Genomic DNA, 17,806 nt, shown 5'->3' with positions numbered 1-17,806 from the left:
GGAGAGATCTGAAACTATATAGAAAATGTAAAATTTGTCATAAACTATTCATGATATATTTCTACAATTCCAGAGTCAAAGATTTTACAGAATGCAAGGGGTCTTGCTTTCAGACTATTCCATGGATGTGCAATTTATACCACTGAACATCTTGGGTAAACGCTGCCTCATGGCAAAACTGTGCCAGCAAAGTAAAAATGTAGGTATAATTGCTGCATCATGAAAAGATTCACAAGAAGTATACTGGAAATGTGCAGGTGTGATTGTAATGCCTAAGCCTTTGGGCTTGATTCTGTGTGTTATCGAGGGCACCAGATCAATCATTATTCTGATCCTGGAAGCTGAGTGAGCTCAGCATTTACCAGGAGGGGCTCCGCACCTCACAAGATCAAGACTCGTATTTATGGAAAGGGAAGAGCATTGGCATAATCCGGCTTCCTCACAGAGTACATTATAATTACTGATTTCCAATCAAGTTAATACTTCCTAGGAGTGTCTAGTAGCGCTTACAATGTCTTCAGATATGAGAAACAATGTTTCACTTGCACAAAACTATGAGACAGCCAAATACTGGTTAAGCACTATCATCTTTTCTACCACTCACCAATATCAAGGCCTTCCAGAAATGTACTAATAGCCACATACAAGGACCAGTAAAGATTGCTCACAAATTTAGTTCTTCATGTTTTTTAGGATCAAAATCTTTATAATCTGACATGCCATTCAAATGATTAGCAGGGCCCTACCAAATTCACAGCCATGAAAAACACATCACAGACCGTGAAATCTGGTCTTTTACCCTACACTGTACCAATTTCACGGTGGAGACCAGAATTTTTCAAATTGAGGGTCCTGACCCAAAGGGAGTTGCAGGGAAGGGGGGTCCACAAGGTTATTTGGGGGGTTGTGGTAGTGCCACCCTTACTTCTGCACTGCCTTCAGAGCTTGGTGACTGGAGAGCAGCAGCTGTTGCCCGGGCACACAGCTCTGAAGGCAACGCCCTGCCAGCAGCAGCACAGAAGTAAGGGGTGGCAATACCATACCATGTCACCCTTACTTCTGCACTGCTGCCTTCAGAGCTGGGTGGCAGCTGCTGACTGAGGGCCCAGCTCTGCAGGCAGCAGTGCAGAAGTAAGGGGTGGCAATACCATACTATGGCATCCTTACTTCTGCACTGTTTCTGGTGGCTGCTCTGCCTTCAGAACTGGGCTCCCAACCTGCACCCACTGCTCTCCAACAGCCCATCTCTGAAGACAGCGCCGCTGCCTGCAGCAGCACAGAAGTAAGGGTAACAGTACTGCAACCCACCCTACAACAACCTTTTGACATTGTCACGGGGAGAAAGGGAACATTGTGTCACCATCCCATGATGCACTGTGCTCAACAGCAAACAACACAGAGGTTTTCGCGCTTTAAAACCACCAAGTGTAAGCTGTAACCCCAGAAGCATGGAGCCTGCTCAGTTGTGCACTCTCACTGTGAGCATCTCAAACACCTCACACCTTCTCCTGCAGTATTTCCATAGCTGAAGTAGGGTCCGCCACATGGAACATAGCAATGTCCTACAAGCAGCCCTGCAGCAAGCCATTGAAAATAATAATTCACAGTTACTGCTGGCAATCACAGAGCAGCTGCACTCTGTGAGTGCCATTTCTGGTCCCATGAAACAAGCACTGACCGGTGGGACCTTATCGTTTTGCAGGTACTAGATGATGAGCAGTGGCGGTAGAACTTTTGAATGCAGAAGGCCACCTTCCAGGAACTTTGTGCAGAGCTTTCCCTTGCCCTGCAGTTCAGCAGCACAAAAATGAGAGCTGCTCTGATGTTGGAGAAGTGAGTGGCGATCGCTATTTGGAAGCTTACAATGCCAGACAGTTACCAGTCAGTGGGGAATCAATTTGGAGTGGGTAAATTGGCTCCGGGTTAAAAATATTTCCTGGCTCTCGGGGAGAATGGATCCACCGGTCGCCTGTCTTCCATTCTCTTCCTCATCCACATATCATCCTCCTTGTTGTCCCTAGACTCACACACCTGTGAGGTGTCTGCATTGCTTGTGGGGGTGCTAGTAGGGTCACCTCCGAGAATCGCATGCAGCTCATTGTAAAATTGGCATGTGTGGGGTTCAGCACCAGAATGACTGTTCATCTCCCTTGCCTTCTGGTACATTTGGCGAAGTTTTTATTTTCACACGGCACTGCTGTGTGTCTTTCGTGTAGCCCTTCTCCCCCCATTCCTCAAGCAATCATTGCATAGATGTCAGCTTTTCTTCTGCCGGATTGGAGCTCTTCCTGCACAGACTCTTCTCCCCACACAGCGATGAGATCCACCACCTCCTGTGCAGACCAGACTGGAGTGTGTTTGGGGCATGTAGTTTCCATGATCAGCTGTGCTCAAGCTGGCATGCTTCTGTGTACCTGGCTGCAATGCAGCAGAGTTGAGAATGATCTCCAGAGTGGTCACAGATGAGCATTGTGGAGGCCAAGTAAGTTGAATTACACAATGCTGTGTCTGCACTACCTCGCAGTTGACCCATGAAAATCGAATTAAGCACTATGCCTCTTGCAGAGGTGGATGACAGAAGTCGACATTAGAGGCAACTTAGTTCGGTGTAAAGGACCCAGTAGTGTAGACACATATATTAACAGGTCGACTTAAGGCGGCTTCCTTCGACCTAACTTTTTAGTGTAGACCCGGCCTGAGACTCAGAGCCCACCTGGGGTGGGTTTAAATACCTGGGGCAGGCACAGCCAAATCAAGGGAACTGACAAGTACTACTGTGACAAAGTTAAAGGAAGAATCAGTTTCTTCTAACACCCAACAATGGAGTGTTCAGTATTATCCCTGAAGCCACTCTGTCTTCCTCCGCTTCTCTGTAAAGTTTCTACTTAGAATCTTCCACAGATTTCTTGCCTGCCTGCCTTTCTGTTGCAGACACAAATGCTCAGGAATATGCTGTTAAACTAAGCAAAAAATGTTTCCTAGCTCAGCAACCACCATTTACGTCTACTCATGAGTTTCAGAAATGTGGGGGTGAGAAAAATAAAACGAACTAGTAAGAACAGCACATACCGGCCTGCTCAGATTGTGGGGAATGAGGGAAGCAGAAAAACCGTCCAACATTATACATACTCAGGCTTCAGGTGGAATTCTTGGCCTGGGGAAACTGAATCTTGTCCTGGTAAGGGAAAGAACTAAACCCTCTAAATGATCTCTTCCATCTCTAATTAGCATGATCCTAATACAGACAGAACAACATCCTCTGTCCTCATAAATAATTGAAAAAAAGTGTGCAGCTCTTGGATGCTGCATGGAGACATGCCAGACATCATGGCCATGTGCAGGAGAGTCAAAGTTCTCTGCCAGTGTTCACAATGTAGCAAAAAACTTTTGTTCCATTGTGGGGATTTGCCTGAGTAAGGAGGGAGATTTGGGCCAGTTTTCCCACAACGTAATCCTGCTCCACTGCTGTATTTTGCCATTGACTTGAAAGGGGACAGGATAGAGACCCAAATATTATAAATGGATAAAATAACTATTTTATGTCTCTTTTTTAAAGTTAACACAGAACAATGGTTGCTTCTGGCAGGAGTGCCAGTAATGGTAATGAACAAATCATTGACTAAATGTCTGAAAGTAGTCAATGCCCCGCACACTAATGATTCTGGGAATTCTTTTAATGATCTACTGTGAAATGCCCCATGAATACAACAGATTATTCTTAAGCATCACAATGGCACATATAAACTTTCAATGTACAGGCTACAGATTACTTTGCCTGTGTCCCTGGAGCAATTACCAACTGTATTCCCTTTGTCTGCAATTTGCCCTAATCACAATTTTTAATCTGAGGACAAAACTTTAATGTGCCTCATCCAGAAAACTGGACTTTTTTGTGATTTGCCACCAGCCTTCCCTTGCCATTGCATTTACTTAGTGACTAGGAAGAACATATATTTGTTTGGAAAGAAAGAGAGAAAGCAAGTAGCAAGCCGGATTTCACTGAAATTCTACAGATACATATTTTGTTCAACAACAGTGTAATAGTTCATATTAAATTAAACTTTCTCATAATATATTTTACAGATATTAACATTATTAACCCTCATCTTCAGACATCTGTTGGGCTGGACCTGCAGTTCAAAACACTGGATTTACCCCTAAAAGAAGCGGCTCAGGGAGGGATAGCTCAGTGGTTTGAGCATTGGCCTGCTAAACCCATTGTTGTGAGTTCAATCCTTGAGAGGGCCATTTTGGGGGATTGGTCCTGCTTTGAGCAGGGGGTTGGACTAGATGATCTCTTGAGGTCCCTTCCAACCTTGATAAACTATGATTCTATGTCCCTGAAAGAGTTAATGTAGAAGAGGTATTTGTGTTAGCATTAGTTCATTATTGGCTTTTAATGCAGCACAAGCAGTTGGAAGAGGCAATAAATAGAATGGTTTTCTACATTCTTTTCAGGATAAGCTGCCGTAGGCACCTAATTGTTAGAGTACATGGAATCACGACTTCTACTTTTGGTTCAGCCACTGACCCAACATGATTTTAGGCAAGTTATTTAGGGCCCAGTTCTATGAGGTGCTGCTGGGCAGTCTTGACATCATGACCTTCGAGGGTGCTTTGGCAGGACTAAACCCTCAACCTCTCTGAGCCTTAATTTCCACATCCACAAAATGAGTGCAATGGCATTTAACCTACCTCACAGATATGTTGGCTTTAATGTTGGGATGCTCTGAGATCTTTGGATGAAAGCTACTGTAGGAAACCAAACTATGGAATGGCCTATGGTGTTTGGATCATACCCTATCATATATTACACTAACAAAACTAAAATTTACACATTTATAGCACTCTTCTTCTCAAAGAAACCAAAAGGTCTTTACAAACTATGCACATAAAGCACCACTGAAATGCAGCTACCTCTGGGAGATGGACAGCTACCAGGTGGACAACTAATGCAGTGTGCAACAAAATTCTTTGGGAAGTCAAAAGAAAATTGTCATAGGATCTTTAACATCCATGCAGATGGATGCTGTAGCTCCAGAGATTTCTACACTTGAGCCTCAGGCCCACTAATTATCTCCTCTAAAGTGTGTGGAGTGGAGGTTTGGAATAGTTCTTTTACCTCAGAAAGTGGGGGAAGTGTATCAAAAATAACTAATCAGTAATGAGTGCTAGGCGTAAGAATACCATGTTGCAGTGGCATAGAAGAGAGAACCATAAAATAAAACTAAGTAGTTATGGCACTACACTGTGAATGAGACAACACGCTTACCATAAGTGATATCTTTTATAGTGCATCTATATCTGTATGATAATTTATTGTAAATAGTTTCAAACATTTTTGCAGACCCTATCCTATGAGACACTGATCACTTCCTGGGAGGCACAGAGCATCCTCTACTTCCGTGATTTTAGAGTTGAGAGTGCTCAGCTCTTCCTAGGAGGTGCTCAGTGCCCTGTGGACTAAGGCCTTTAACCAACATTTTGAGGTGAACTAAGAACACAAGGTTAGAGAAATATGGTCTACCCTTTAGTTCAGGGGGTGGGCAAACGTTTTGGCCTGAGGGCCACATCTGGGTATGGAAATTGTATGGCAGCCCATGAATGCTCACAAAATGGCTGGGGGAAGCAGGCTCTGGGGTGGAGCCAGATATGAGGAGTTCAGGACGTGGGAGGGAGCTCTGGGCTGGGGCACGGGTCTGAGGGAGGGTGATTAGGGCTCTGGGATGGGGTGGGGGATGAGGGGTTAGAGGTGCAGGGGGGTGCTCTGGGCTGGGACCGAGAGGTTCGGAGGGCAAGAGGGGGATCAGGACTGGGAAAGGGGGTTGGGACATGGGAGGGGAATCAGAGGTGCAGGCTCTGGGCAGCGCTTACCTCAAGAAGCTGCCGGAAACAGCTGCATGTCCCCCCCCCCCCCGGCTCCTACATGGAGGCGTGGTCTGGTGGCTCTGCACACTGCCCCATCTGCAGGTGCTGCCCCTGCATCTCCTGCTGGCTGTGGTTCCCAGCCAATGGGAGCTGTGGAGGCGGTGCTTGGGGCAGAGGCAGTGTGCAGAGCCTCCTGGCTGCCCCTACATGTTAGCGCTGAAGGAGGGACATATTGATGCTTCTGGGTGCCGTGCAGATCCATGGCACGCACAGAGCGGGACAAGACCCGGACCCCACTCCCCAGCTGGAGCTCAAGGGCCAGATTAAAATGACCGGGGCCCACATCCAGCCCTTCAGACCATAGTTTGCCTTCCCCTGCTTTAGTTTATCCTTTCAGGTTAAGGTGCCTGGTAAGCAGACAGCCACTTGCAGAGGGAGAGGCTGGGATGGGGGAAATAAAGAGAATCAGTTTTCCTGAGAAATTCTGAATGAATAAAATAAGAAAATGCCAAGCTCCCCAAAGAGATCTGGAAGGGATGCCAGCATCTGACCTGGCCTGAAAGATGTTATTAAGAACTGCTCAGCCTACCTTTTTGTAACGGTGTGAGTGAGATGACATTAAGAGGAGGCTCATCTGTGAACACACAGAAACGGGTGTACCGAGGATCATGAAGCATCCTCTCTTTTAGCTAACAGAGCCATATCTCCATTTCCCATTGAGGAGAAAAAGAGTAGAGCTGTTTGACATCCTGAGCGAAGGTGTTTTGGGGCATGAAGGGAGAGAGAGAGAGAGAGAGAGAGAGAGAGAGAGAGAGAGAGTGAGTGAGTGAGTGAGTGAGTGAGTGAGTGAGTGAGTGAGTGAGTGAGTGTGTGTGTGTGTGTGTGTGTGTGTGTGTGTGTGTGTGTGTGTGTGTGTGTGTGTGTGTGTCGGGGGAGGGGGCAGGGAAGGAATATGATCTGGGGCTTTGGAGATTTCTCTTTGGATGGAGAACAGAAACTGCCAGCAATGATAGTCACCTTGGAGTGGGACAATACCCATACTGTACATGCAGCTGCTGGAGTTCTCTTTTCTTTTATAACTTGTCCAACACAACAGTATTAGCCTTAGTTAGAAGGTTGCTGATGCCAACAGGAAAAAGAGGCTCTCTCCTCTCAGATCAACCTTTCTTTAAAAAGGTCCACCAATGACAGGCACACTGGACTCCTTGCCTGAAAGGTGATGTCCTACTAAAAACAGCCTGCTCTTTACAACAGCCCTTTAGCAGGATGATGGGAGAAATCCAATCCAGGATTATGAAGTAAGCAATCTTATGCTGCAGCCAGAAACAAAATTATAACATGGCCACCAGGAGACAGCGAGTAAATACATTGTATCTTTTCTTTCTTTCTCTACTGCTGGCTCACCGGAGCAAAGCCTGCAGTCCGTACAGCTTAGTAAATAAAAATAAATAAATAAGAGTCATGGAAGTGGTTGCCAAAAAGTGCTTTATATACTCTGCATTTTTTAAAGAAATCAATCAGCCTACCCTTTATTCATACTTAGCACTAGCCCCTGCTACATATTTCTGCCATGCTACACAGCTAAATGAGAGCCTTTGTGTGTACGGAGGGGGAGGGGATGATGGACTGCAATTTATCAATGTCTTTCTATACTGGTGGTTGAAACATATGCAGCTCAGTGCTTAGCAGTTCCTAGTGATTGATGGGATTGTTTACTACTTTTCCCTTTGGTCTGAAGGATACTGAGTGGGTTTTCTGCCAGCACATGTGAAGGGCTTGGCTTAATCCCAGGGCAAAAAGCTCTGCAGCCCAAGTTTTGTTTACACCACTGTAACCCTGGGGCATTTGGGGATTTTAATAACTTTCAAATGCACACATTTCTGTTAGCTGAAAACAGATACTGAAGCTGCACCTGGGGTTATTAAAACCTGTACTGTGTGTACAAACTATAAAACAGACCACCTTATTGGAAAAAAATTTTTTTGAAAACAAATGTTGTTTGGTCCATGAAGTTCCTGTTTACACAGTTGTATTTGCTGAGGTAGAAAAAAAACACACAACTAATGTCACAGTATTAATAACCCAGTTACTGCTAGATGACAAACATTAAATGGAATGAACTGGAAAGGGTAATACTAGATGCAGCAAGTCTCCACACACACTGCTTGCCCACAGATATAACAAAGGAAATAGCATGAGAATGCACATTGATAATTGTGCATACAAACATGGGTAATGTTCTCATTACTGGACAAGGTTCATAGTGTTTGGCTTAATTGCAAACTTTGGCTGTCACACAAAAGGATAATGCAGCAAAATTGCCAGCAAGTTTCATGTGCAGCAGCTCTGATCTGGCCATAGCCTGAGTTAAGGCAAATATTAAAGAAAATGGTTCCATTCTTCGAGCCACGGGTCTTTTAACTCAAACTGTTGTTTTGGATGCCTGACAATGTCTGTAACCTCTGCTGTATTGTTTTTACTTCCTCATGACACTCATGGAAACAAGATATTTATATTGCATTGACATTTTCCTAGTATTATAAACAAATAATCACAGACAACAATAGGAATTGGGTTAGATATACGTGCAGCAGCTCCTTGCCAGTAGGCTGCTTAGTACAGAACTGGGTGTAATGAAAACATTAGGGTTGAGTTCAGACCCAGTATAAAGCAGGCACATGTCCCATTGATTTCAATGGTGGAGAGGAGGAACTGGGAACCAAGGGCCCCCTGGACGCCCGGGAGGGAGGCAAGGAGTGTAGGCGAGATGCTCTGAAGTGTGTGAATGTAAATATAATTGTGCAGAAGCAGAAGCCCATCACTGCCTATACACAGAAACACCAGGTCTGCTCTCCCACAGGGGCATGTGTACACACCAGCCTATTTGATTCAACTGAGGATAAGCTCCTGTATAACATCACAGCACTGATTATGGTTGTTATATTCCTTCGCTCCTGTCAGAGCTGGAGAAGATGGAGAGGGGCGTGTGAAGATATATTAAAGGAAATTGTGTAGCTGGGGGCAGGGGTGAGGTAAGGTTTTGGACACAGCTATTTTTCACTCAGACTAAGTTCTCAAGCATGTAGGAAAATGTCTGTGTGCCCAAGCCCTAGTTCTCGCTCTTCTTTCAGATCCTTAAGCAAGGAGGGAATAATCTGTACCCCCAGCACAGCACCAGCTAGAGACTACCAGGTTGAAGGCACTTTTGGAACTGCAATACCTATATGCTAGTTTTGGTCATCACTGCAGCTAACAGGCTCTTTCCAATTTTTTTTTTTCAAAAGTGTATATAGTGCAGTGGTCAAGATAGTATGTAAAGGGTGATGGTTCCATTATCTCTGCCTGAGGCTGGGAAATAAAGTCAAGCTAGAACCATTAATTATATAGATTTAGACTTTTTATTTAAAATAAAATAGCTACCCCAACCACCTGAACAGGTTTGTCCATTTCTGCAATCAAGCTGGAGTGCTTCACAGTTTATATTCTTGTACATAAAGTGCATTAATGCACATCTGGTCAGTGTACCTTTTCAATTTTAAAATAAGGGAAGTGTCAAGCACTTTGAAGCAGTTCACATAGCTAAGCATTTCTTCCCACTAATTATTATTCCCTAAGGCCCAGGTAGCTTTCAGTATTTATAGTTGGCACTAGCAGCTACACCATACACTTTTCCTCTAAGAAACATCATTTAGGTCTAGGCTGTAGTTAACACTAGTTTGGTAGATAGGTGGCATTTATAAAACAACTTCAGTGATTTACTTCCTTACAACTTAAAATGATTACCTACGTATTTATCATATCAAATGGGAGGGGGGGTCATACGTCTACCACCAAAGGTAAGCCAGGTCCAGTGAGAGACAGAGAGTTGGCATAGCTATCTGGTCCCAGGAGAGAGAGTAGCTGAGGTACTCTCTTTTATTGGACCAACTTCTGTTGGTGAAAACTTGTCTTTCAAGCTAAAGAAGAGCTCTGTGTAAGTTCAAAAAGCTTGTCAGACCAACTTCCATTGATGAAAGAGAAAACATTAACTCACCTACCTTGTTGCTAGTGGTGGTGGGACAGAAGAAAAGGAAACAGGAATGCCACTGAACATCAGTAAGAGAAAATTAACTTCCTAATAAGTAGAACATTCAAGATTCTCTGCAATAATGCAGTCAGGCAAACTATGGTTAAGCAGCTAAATCTGAAATAAGTTTATACAACTATCAACAAACAATTAAAAATTGCACTATATATTGTAAGTGTCCAGCATCTGCACCTAACAGCTCCCTGTGACAACAACAGCTGTAATGGAAAACCTATTTCTTTTCTTATTGACAAATCTGGTTCTCAGTCTGCTTAATTGAATTATTTCTTATACAGCATATATACAGCCTCCAGCCTATACTGCTGCACGCAAAGACTACTTGCTTCAGAACATTACGGTGAACAGACTCCCTCACTGCCCCAATCTGAAGCGATAGCGTAGTTCCCACTAACAGTGGAAGTTTTAAAAGGTAAACAGAATACACTGCTCTACAGCCAAAATGCTTCTGAAATAAATGTAGTCCAACTTTACTTATTCTGGGTCACTGAGAACGAAAATGATGCTTAAAATTGTTGATTGGCTCTAGTTTTCAAGATATGCTATTGGGTCAGTATATACGACCCTTGACTTGGGAATGGCGGAGGATAAGTGAGTTATAAAGGGAAGGGATCTCAATTTAAACCAGAAATGACTAAAATACATCTTTGACTGGATCTATGAATAAATCTATGACTGGGTTTGGACAGTACTTGCTTTTTAGGCAAAACAATGAATGATGCAATCTGAAGCTGGTATTGCGTCATACATGATATGAATTGCATCGTGTTATTCCTAGAAGTCATGGATGATGCACTCATAACGAAGCTTACATCACTCTGCTGAACAAATTGCCCTATATCAGCTCTAGAAATCATACAGTGTCATGCTCTCTTATTTGTCAGTGTTTGATTTTGCAAAGGGACACGTTTCTGTTCAGCCAAAGTGAGCAGAGATGCCTCGTACTTGTGTGAACAGTGCAGATAACTTCTGCTATGTTTGTGGTGAAGTGACTTTTGCATCATAAAAGTGCAGTATAACCACTATGCTTAAGAAAGCCTATCACCTTTCTTTTGGCTGCAAAATTGGAGATCAGGACAAGAGGTGGGCCCCACACATATGCTGCAACACTTGTGCAAGAAATCTTCGCCAGTGGTTGAACAGGAAAAGGAAATCTATGCCTTTTGCAGTGCCAATGATTTGGAGAGAGCCAACAGATCATACCAGCAATTGTTACTTCTGCATAGTGCCTCCAGTTGGGAAAGGTGTGTCAAAGACGAAAAAGTGGACTGTGCCTTATCCAAACATTCTATCGGCTATATGCCCAGTGCCCCACAGAGAAGGGCTGCTGGTTCCTGATGCACCAGAATCATTCTCACTTGAGTCAGACAAGGAAGAGGATGAAACTTCTGGTCCTACCATCAATGTCACAGGACCCACATTTGCTCCCATTCTCCTCCTCTGAACCACACCTCATAACACAAGGTGAACTGAATGACCTTGCCAGGGGTTTGGAACTACCCAAGAGTAAGGCTGAGCTGTTGGGCTCCAGACTACGGCTGTGGAATCTGCTGGCAGGCTATCAGGGCAAATGGAGCCCATCAATGCTTGCAGACTATTGCTGGATAGTGACAAGAGATGCTCCATTTAATGAATACAAGAGACAAGCCAAGAAGCGCCAAGTAGACACTGAATAGGACTAAACTATGTACATAAAAATTTATTATGAAACAAAAGGCAAAAAACTATTATTTATATAACCCTTTTACTGATTTTTAAAGTGTTACTTAAACAGGACAGGTGAAATATCATCATGTAAAGCAACCATAAACACATGAAAAGACCTAGGTTTACAATTTATGATTAAAACTCTACTATCTACACAATATACATAGACATAAAATGTAAAAACTTAAATATCTTAGAAACAGTAGCCAGTTGTTTTGTCATATTTGAATTCAGCACATCAAAATAAATATCACATTTTATCTCTGAAGCAGATGACTTCTCAAAAATTGTAGACCAGTGATATCAGTGGAATTTAGTCAAAAGAGCAGGTTTAGATACCCTGCTCTATCAACAGGTCCTAGAAAAGGAGTTTTAAAAGTTTGCACTTAGTAGCGCTACAGTCATACACTAACGGATCCCTCTGTACTAGATGAGTACAGAGGGATCCATTATTTTAAAAATACCCATGTTTGTGAAAGATGGAGGACTGACTATGCTGGAGCTTCTCTCCTTAACAGGGACAATGCTTCCAAAATTAGCTCCTCCACACTCTACAGGAGCCAGCTGATTCCCATGCTTATTCGATTCCTGGTCACCGAGACTTACCACCAGGGTGGCTGTTGCCAGTAGTTTGCTGAAGGCACCTGTCATCTACAAAATGGCTGGAATATACATGGGAGCTGTATTTGTGGAGGATAGACAAAGTATTTACTAGACAAGTTGGCAGGCTTCTTTAGTTCTCACTGGCTCTAGTAAGATTCAGGGTAGTGCTTGCATAACAGAATCATAAAAGTTTAATGTGTCCACCTCACTTGTATTTGAGTCATTATAAATAATTATTTGTGTAGTTTATTAAGGAAGCATTTCATTTTTCTAGTAGTGGACACCACCACATTCCCAGCTGGAAAGAATATTCCATGATGTGTGCCATGCGCAGAGCTCACAGGAAGCTTTTTATGTTGTATAGGAATGAATACTGAACCCCTCAGACACTCATCCTTCCCTTCTAATGAAGCTCATCATCCTTGTATGAAGGGTTAACAGACACCCTTACTGCAGATCTCCTCTTGGCAAACAACATTCCTGCTGTTCCTCCAGTAGGGGTCAGTGGTAGCCATTTTGGCCTCCGCAGCGAGGAAGGGGGATTACAATGGCAGTTAGAGGAAAGAAGGAGCACGGCCCAGCCAGATGCTTAACGGAAGTCGGGACAGAGCTCCAACATTCTTTCATTGTTTCCTTATACTCCCTTGTTTACCTCTAGCCATCTGTTCCTTGTTCTAAGCTTTAGAACACAACACAAGCTCTTTGGAACAGGAACTGTGCAGCACCTAGCATGAGGGGGTTCCAGGGCACTACCATCATATGATGAATATGAGAGAAGAATGATCTCAAAGACAACCTACATTTGAAAGGTAAAAATATGAACTTTTATTGTCAAGAGACAAACCCATTTTCTTGCACGGGAATCGGTTTCAACAACAGTGCCAGTAAGTAATTGCTATCTTGAAGTTCGAAAGGGAAGCCAAACAGTTCAGGGGGAGGGGACCTAACATCTATACATCAGTGCAGAGAGATCCAACCATACAAAGTGACACCATCGTTTAAGGCAGCGATATTAAAACATTAAAAGCAGTACAAGTGCAAAACAAGTCAGTTTACAGTGGTCCAATTCTGATAAGGCAAAGGCTCAATAGCTGTGAGGTGCAGTAACTTCCAAATGTTAGAAGAGTGCAGTTCTGTAATCCAACTAAGCCAGTTACACTGTATACCTAATATGCAACTTGATTGAGAACACACACATTTCCCCCTCCTCCATCATAGACTTGGTAAGTGTCAAATTGTGCCATAAGTGTTTCATACATGTTGATGTAGCTTAAGTACTTGCAAGATAAGTCTTCAAGAGAATGACTGCTAGGAGCCAAGACACTTGGTACGTGTCTGCCAAGGCAGTTTCCCTTCTATTATCTGTTGATAGTCATCTTCCAAGAAACCCAAGTGCCAACAACAGAGACACAATGCATCTTTCAGATTTTTCCCCCCCTCTCAGAAGAGTGGCATATAGCCAGAGAACTGTTACTGAGAAACACGGCAGGGAAAATAGACTAAAAGATTAGGCAAGCCTCTCACCCCCAAACTGCATAGTGGGGATATCTGCCCCTGGCCGGATCTGAAAGATGTTGCTTCAGTTACAGACAGTGACAGTCACTATTTCAGTTCATGGTCTTTTGAAATTCCTGTGTTTTATCTAGGCCAACTAGTCAGTTTATTTGAGCATAGGAAGACTAGTTAATTTTCAACAGAAGTGGTGTAAAATTGAAATGGAAGTCTCTAGCGAAGATGAGGGGGACAGCGTGGAAAGACATTTGAGCAGCAACGTAAGCATCAGGTTGAACACTAGCTAAACTTTAGCTACCTTGGAGTATGAAGAGGGCAGGTTCATGAGAGGGAGAAACTGCCAGGACATTCCAGAACCAAAGTAGGGCTACTATGATGGTGTGGAGAACTGAAACCCCCATGAGGTGTCCTCTGAAGTGCATGAGCTACCATGCCAGAACAGAAAAAAAAAAAATCCTCCAGACTTGGGAGAGGAGCTAGCAGGAGGACAAACGAAAGTGTTTCTTGGTTCCATTTGGAGGAAGGGCTATAGCAAGGGAATACCAGGATTCAGTTTTCTGGCCCAGTAAAAGAGGGCAACTGAGTGCAGACATTCCATTTTCAAACCCAAGTATGAGGTAGGCAAGTGTTTCCAAGACAATGATTTAGCATTTCTGCTTGGGAAGTTACCTTGCTTTTAAATCCATCTTTGCTGCCCAAATTGCATTGTTTTCCAGTTTTTAAAAAGCAAAAAATATTCAGACACAACTGATTATTGTTTTGACTAGTCATTTGCCCCTTAACACTTCAAGAAGTTTAAAAGTACACATTGCTGAGATTGCAGTGCAAATTGGCATAGTCCTTAGATTGAGCAAATTATGTTTGCTACATAACCCCTTGGAAAAATTGTGAAATATTTACTTTTGCACCAGGTTGCTGTGCATGAAATCAAACTGTAAAGCAAGGTACCTCTTAAAAAAATCACGCACAGTTTTAAACATGCAACAAGATTTCTAGCATTCTTCAATAACTGTCCCAATCGAGTAAAGTTTTTTTTTAATAAGCCGAAACCCAGGACTCAAAATCAGAGTACGTTTGCTGCCAGATGCGAAACAAGCTTGGGTAAAGAAAAAGTCCCTGAAACTGGGCCATGAGCAACAGTCCTGCTTGAATACAAGTGTCAGTTCAAAAGTAGGAACAATACTGGAGTCACAGATAATCTTATCCAGCTTTTTACATACATTTCCAATTTCTAAATTGACATGGATAATGCAACCTCTCAAACCACAAGGCTCAGTTGAAGAAAGCCGCAATACATCTTGAGCTATTTTCTTGGTTAGTTGTTCTGGTATCAGAACCTTTGAGCAGTGAAGTTTGGTCTGCTTTGATTTGGATAGGCAGTTCTCCAACATTTTAACTAAACTCTTACAGGTTCTCTCCTCAAACACCACCTCATTAAGGTTGGGTTCAGGCACAACGTAATCCCAGTAGTCAAAGTCTGCAGGGGAATTAATTATGAGAAGACATGAGGAGGAAAGACACATAGTAACATACCAGTAACTGGAAAGAGGCAGACAACAAGCCTACCTGTTAATTTTCCTGAAGTGATAGTCAGCAAGCCAGCATGAATATACTACAGTGTCAGTTTTAATTCTCATTCATGTAAGAAACCACACTACACAATGTACATTTTGTGTGTGCTGCCAACAGCAGTCTGTGGTCACTTTAACTAATTCAAAGTACAGATGATAAAGTTAACCAGCATAATCAAGAGAAATGTATTACTGAAAACTTAATGAAGTCATTCTCCACTGAGAAGAGGACTTCACAATCATTACTCGTGTTTCTCGCTGCAGGATGATAAGGAAGCTGGCCCCTTGAAAACATGAAGTTAGTTTGCTTAAAGGAGAAGTGATAGCTTTGCACTTGGTCATCTGCTTTCTAATGTGATCCGCCCTTAGCGTGGCAGGCTGCCAAGGGCTGAGATTGTTTAGTACATACATGGAAGAAAATAACTTGCTCAACCTAGTAAACTACTGAAAGCTGTGAAGTTTACTGCAAGTGCATTAGTAATACAACCCATTTATATGCAGAGGCAGTTAAGCTGTTTCACAAGTCTATTTATAGCCACCTATAGTGAGTCAGGATAAGCTACTGCAATTCTTGCAAAAATCTAATCTTCCACTCATTCTGAAAAGTTTATTAGGATCATCTTTGCAGCTACTATTTAGCCAGGAAAATCATTTTAGTAACCCTAAAATATTAGTCAGAGGTAGCTCTAAAACATATTACTCCCCCCTCCCCTCCACACTTGTAGTCATGTAATAATTCATGAGCACAACCTCTGCTCAGTTAACCCCCCATTTATAAACATCCTTGCACTAACACATAATGATAAGCTATAACACTACTTGGGGGTGGACCCCTCCTTCTCTTTTGCAGCCTTACTTTTTAAAGGAAGGGGAGAAGATTGAGAAGGTCAAAAGATACTCACCGCTTATGTTTGTGTGGTGAAAGCCTTGGTGCAGCAATTCTGAAATGCATGCAGTGCTTTTACTGCTTACATTACTAGTTGCAACCATTTTAAAGTACACTCTAAGTAACCTCCAACAGATCTTTACGCCCTTCTGGTTTACTGAAAGGAAAGCACATGTAGCAGGCTTACAAACAAAACAGGTTAGCAAGAGACACTACAGCAACAGCAGCCTCAACTCATAGCAACTCTCAGGAAGGAACACTTGCCTGCTAAGAAATGAAAAAAGAAGTCTTGGAGTTTAGTTACACAATCCAAGACACAGTCATGTCGTTTACAACTCATCCCCTGGAATAGTTTTTTCTTGTGTCAAATGAAAGCCTTCCCTCTTCCTACTGAAGGGGGGGGGCAACATTAATTAAGAACAAAATTAAATCACCTACCAGTGGAATCGGCCCACACGATTTCCTCTTACCTGCTAAAACTTCCCAGAAGTTCAATTATAGTATTTATATTTCAAAGAGCTGCTTTCAATTTCAGTGACAAGTACACAAATCCCAAACAACTATAAACCTACAATTAATATATACAGTTACTATTCATTAGCAACCCCACCTAACCCCTCCCTCCCACAGATCACGCCGCTGCCAGGGCACCAGCAATTTCTATGCACTTCTCATTTCCCCACCTGTCCGTGCTCTTCCTCTCCCCACCCCATTCACACTCCCAAGGCGGTGCTCTACTCTGCCAGATCTTTCCCCTCTCGTTGGCTGTTGTTCCAAGAGGCTCTGTGGGAAGCAGAGCTAGGTTAGGACTCATCCAGTCCCTCATGTGAAGAGGAGCAGCTTGAACGAGGATGGGGAAGGAGAGGAGGGGATCTGGCTAATGATTGGTCAGCGGCAGTGTCAAAAAGAGCCAGGGCCTGGGAGAGCTGGAATGCTGATCACCTGACACGTCACATTCAGCCTGTGTCATTCAGCTGAGTTTACAGGTGTGCTGCAAACAGAGGTATTAGCGGCACGCGCTCCCGGCTTCTCCACCACCCCGATTGTGTATTTTGCAGCCAAGTGCTTGGGGTGGGGTTAAGAAGAATTTTTATTTCATTCGTTTTCCAGGATCTTTGCACACACTGATGTAGTCTTTTATGCACTCGCACATATTTCCCCCGAGTCCGTGTGTCCCCTTCATTTCCCCTCCCATCGACCTGTTCTCTGTCATTGCAGAGTGGGACTCATGAAGCATGTTTCTCCCGCAGTGCAGAGATGTTTTCAAGCTGCAGTTTACTGGGCTAATATTGTATTATTAATGCAGCATGTTTTATTAATACAGCAGCTGTTTATGAATAAAGGGGTGGCTGCCATATTACAGATGTACAATAATGCAAAAAGGATACACAGAGCCTACTGTTGATCTCACATTGGAGTAAAACCAGCATAACTCTATTAACTTAATCTGATTATTCCTAATTCATACCACTGCAAGATCAGGCTCAGGCCATAGTATTACAGTTAATAATAATATGCACTTCTGTAGTGCTTTCAAATAGTAGGGGGGATTTCAAAGTGGTGTACAATTATGAA

The 17,806-nt window shown here is 43.1% G+C and overlaps 1 protein-coding gene across 2 annotated transcripts; it reads right to left on the bottom strand.

Annotated features, from left to right (window-relative positions):
* Window positions 1-11,735: 11,735 nt before the first annotated feature.
* Window positions 11,736-17,096, bottom strand: DDIT4L (DNA damage inducible transcript 4 like). 2 transcript variants are annotated; one of them, XM_050944484.1, is made up of 3 exons: window positions 16,900-17,096; window positions 16,248-16,388; window positions 11,736-15,251 (listed from the first exon to the last, which is right to left on the bottom strand). In XM_050944484.1, exons 1-3 carry the CDS (start codon window positions 16,904-16,906, stop codon window positions 14,767-14,769), a joined length of 633 nt encoding a protein of 210 aa, XP_050800441.1. In that variant the 5' UTR covers window positions 16,907-17,096; the 3' UTR covers window positions 11,736-14,766. The 2 variants fall into 2 exon arrangements, with proteins under 2 accessions (XP_050800441.1, XP_050800442.1); XM_050944485.1 differs by lacking the exon at window positions 16,900-17,096 and adding an exon at window positions 16,702-16,875.
* Between the last annotated feature and the right edge of the window lie 710 nt (window positions 17,097-17,806).

Source organism: Gopherus flavomarginatus, chromosome 3, assembly GCF_025201925.1.
Source record: "Gopherus flavomarginatus isolate rGopFla2 chromosome 3, rGopFla2.mat.asm, whole genome shotgun sequence".
NCBI lineage: Eukaryota > Metazoa > Chordata > Testudines > Testudinidae > Gopherus > Gopherus flavomarginatus.
Note: the sequence above shows the minus strand (reverse complement) of the source record. Positions and strands in the feature narration are given on the sequence as shown.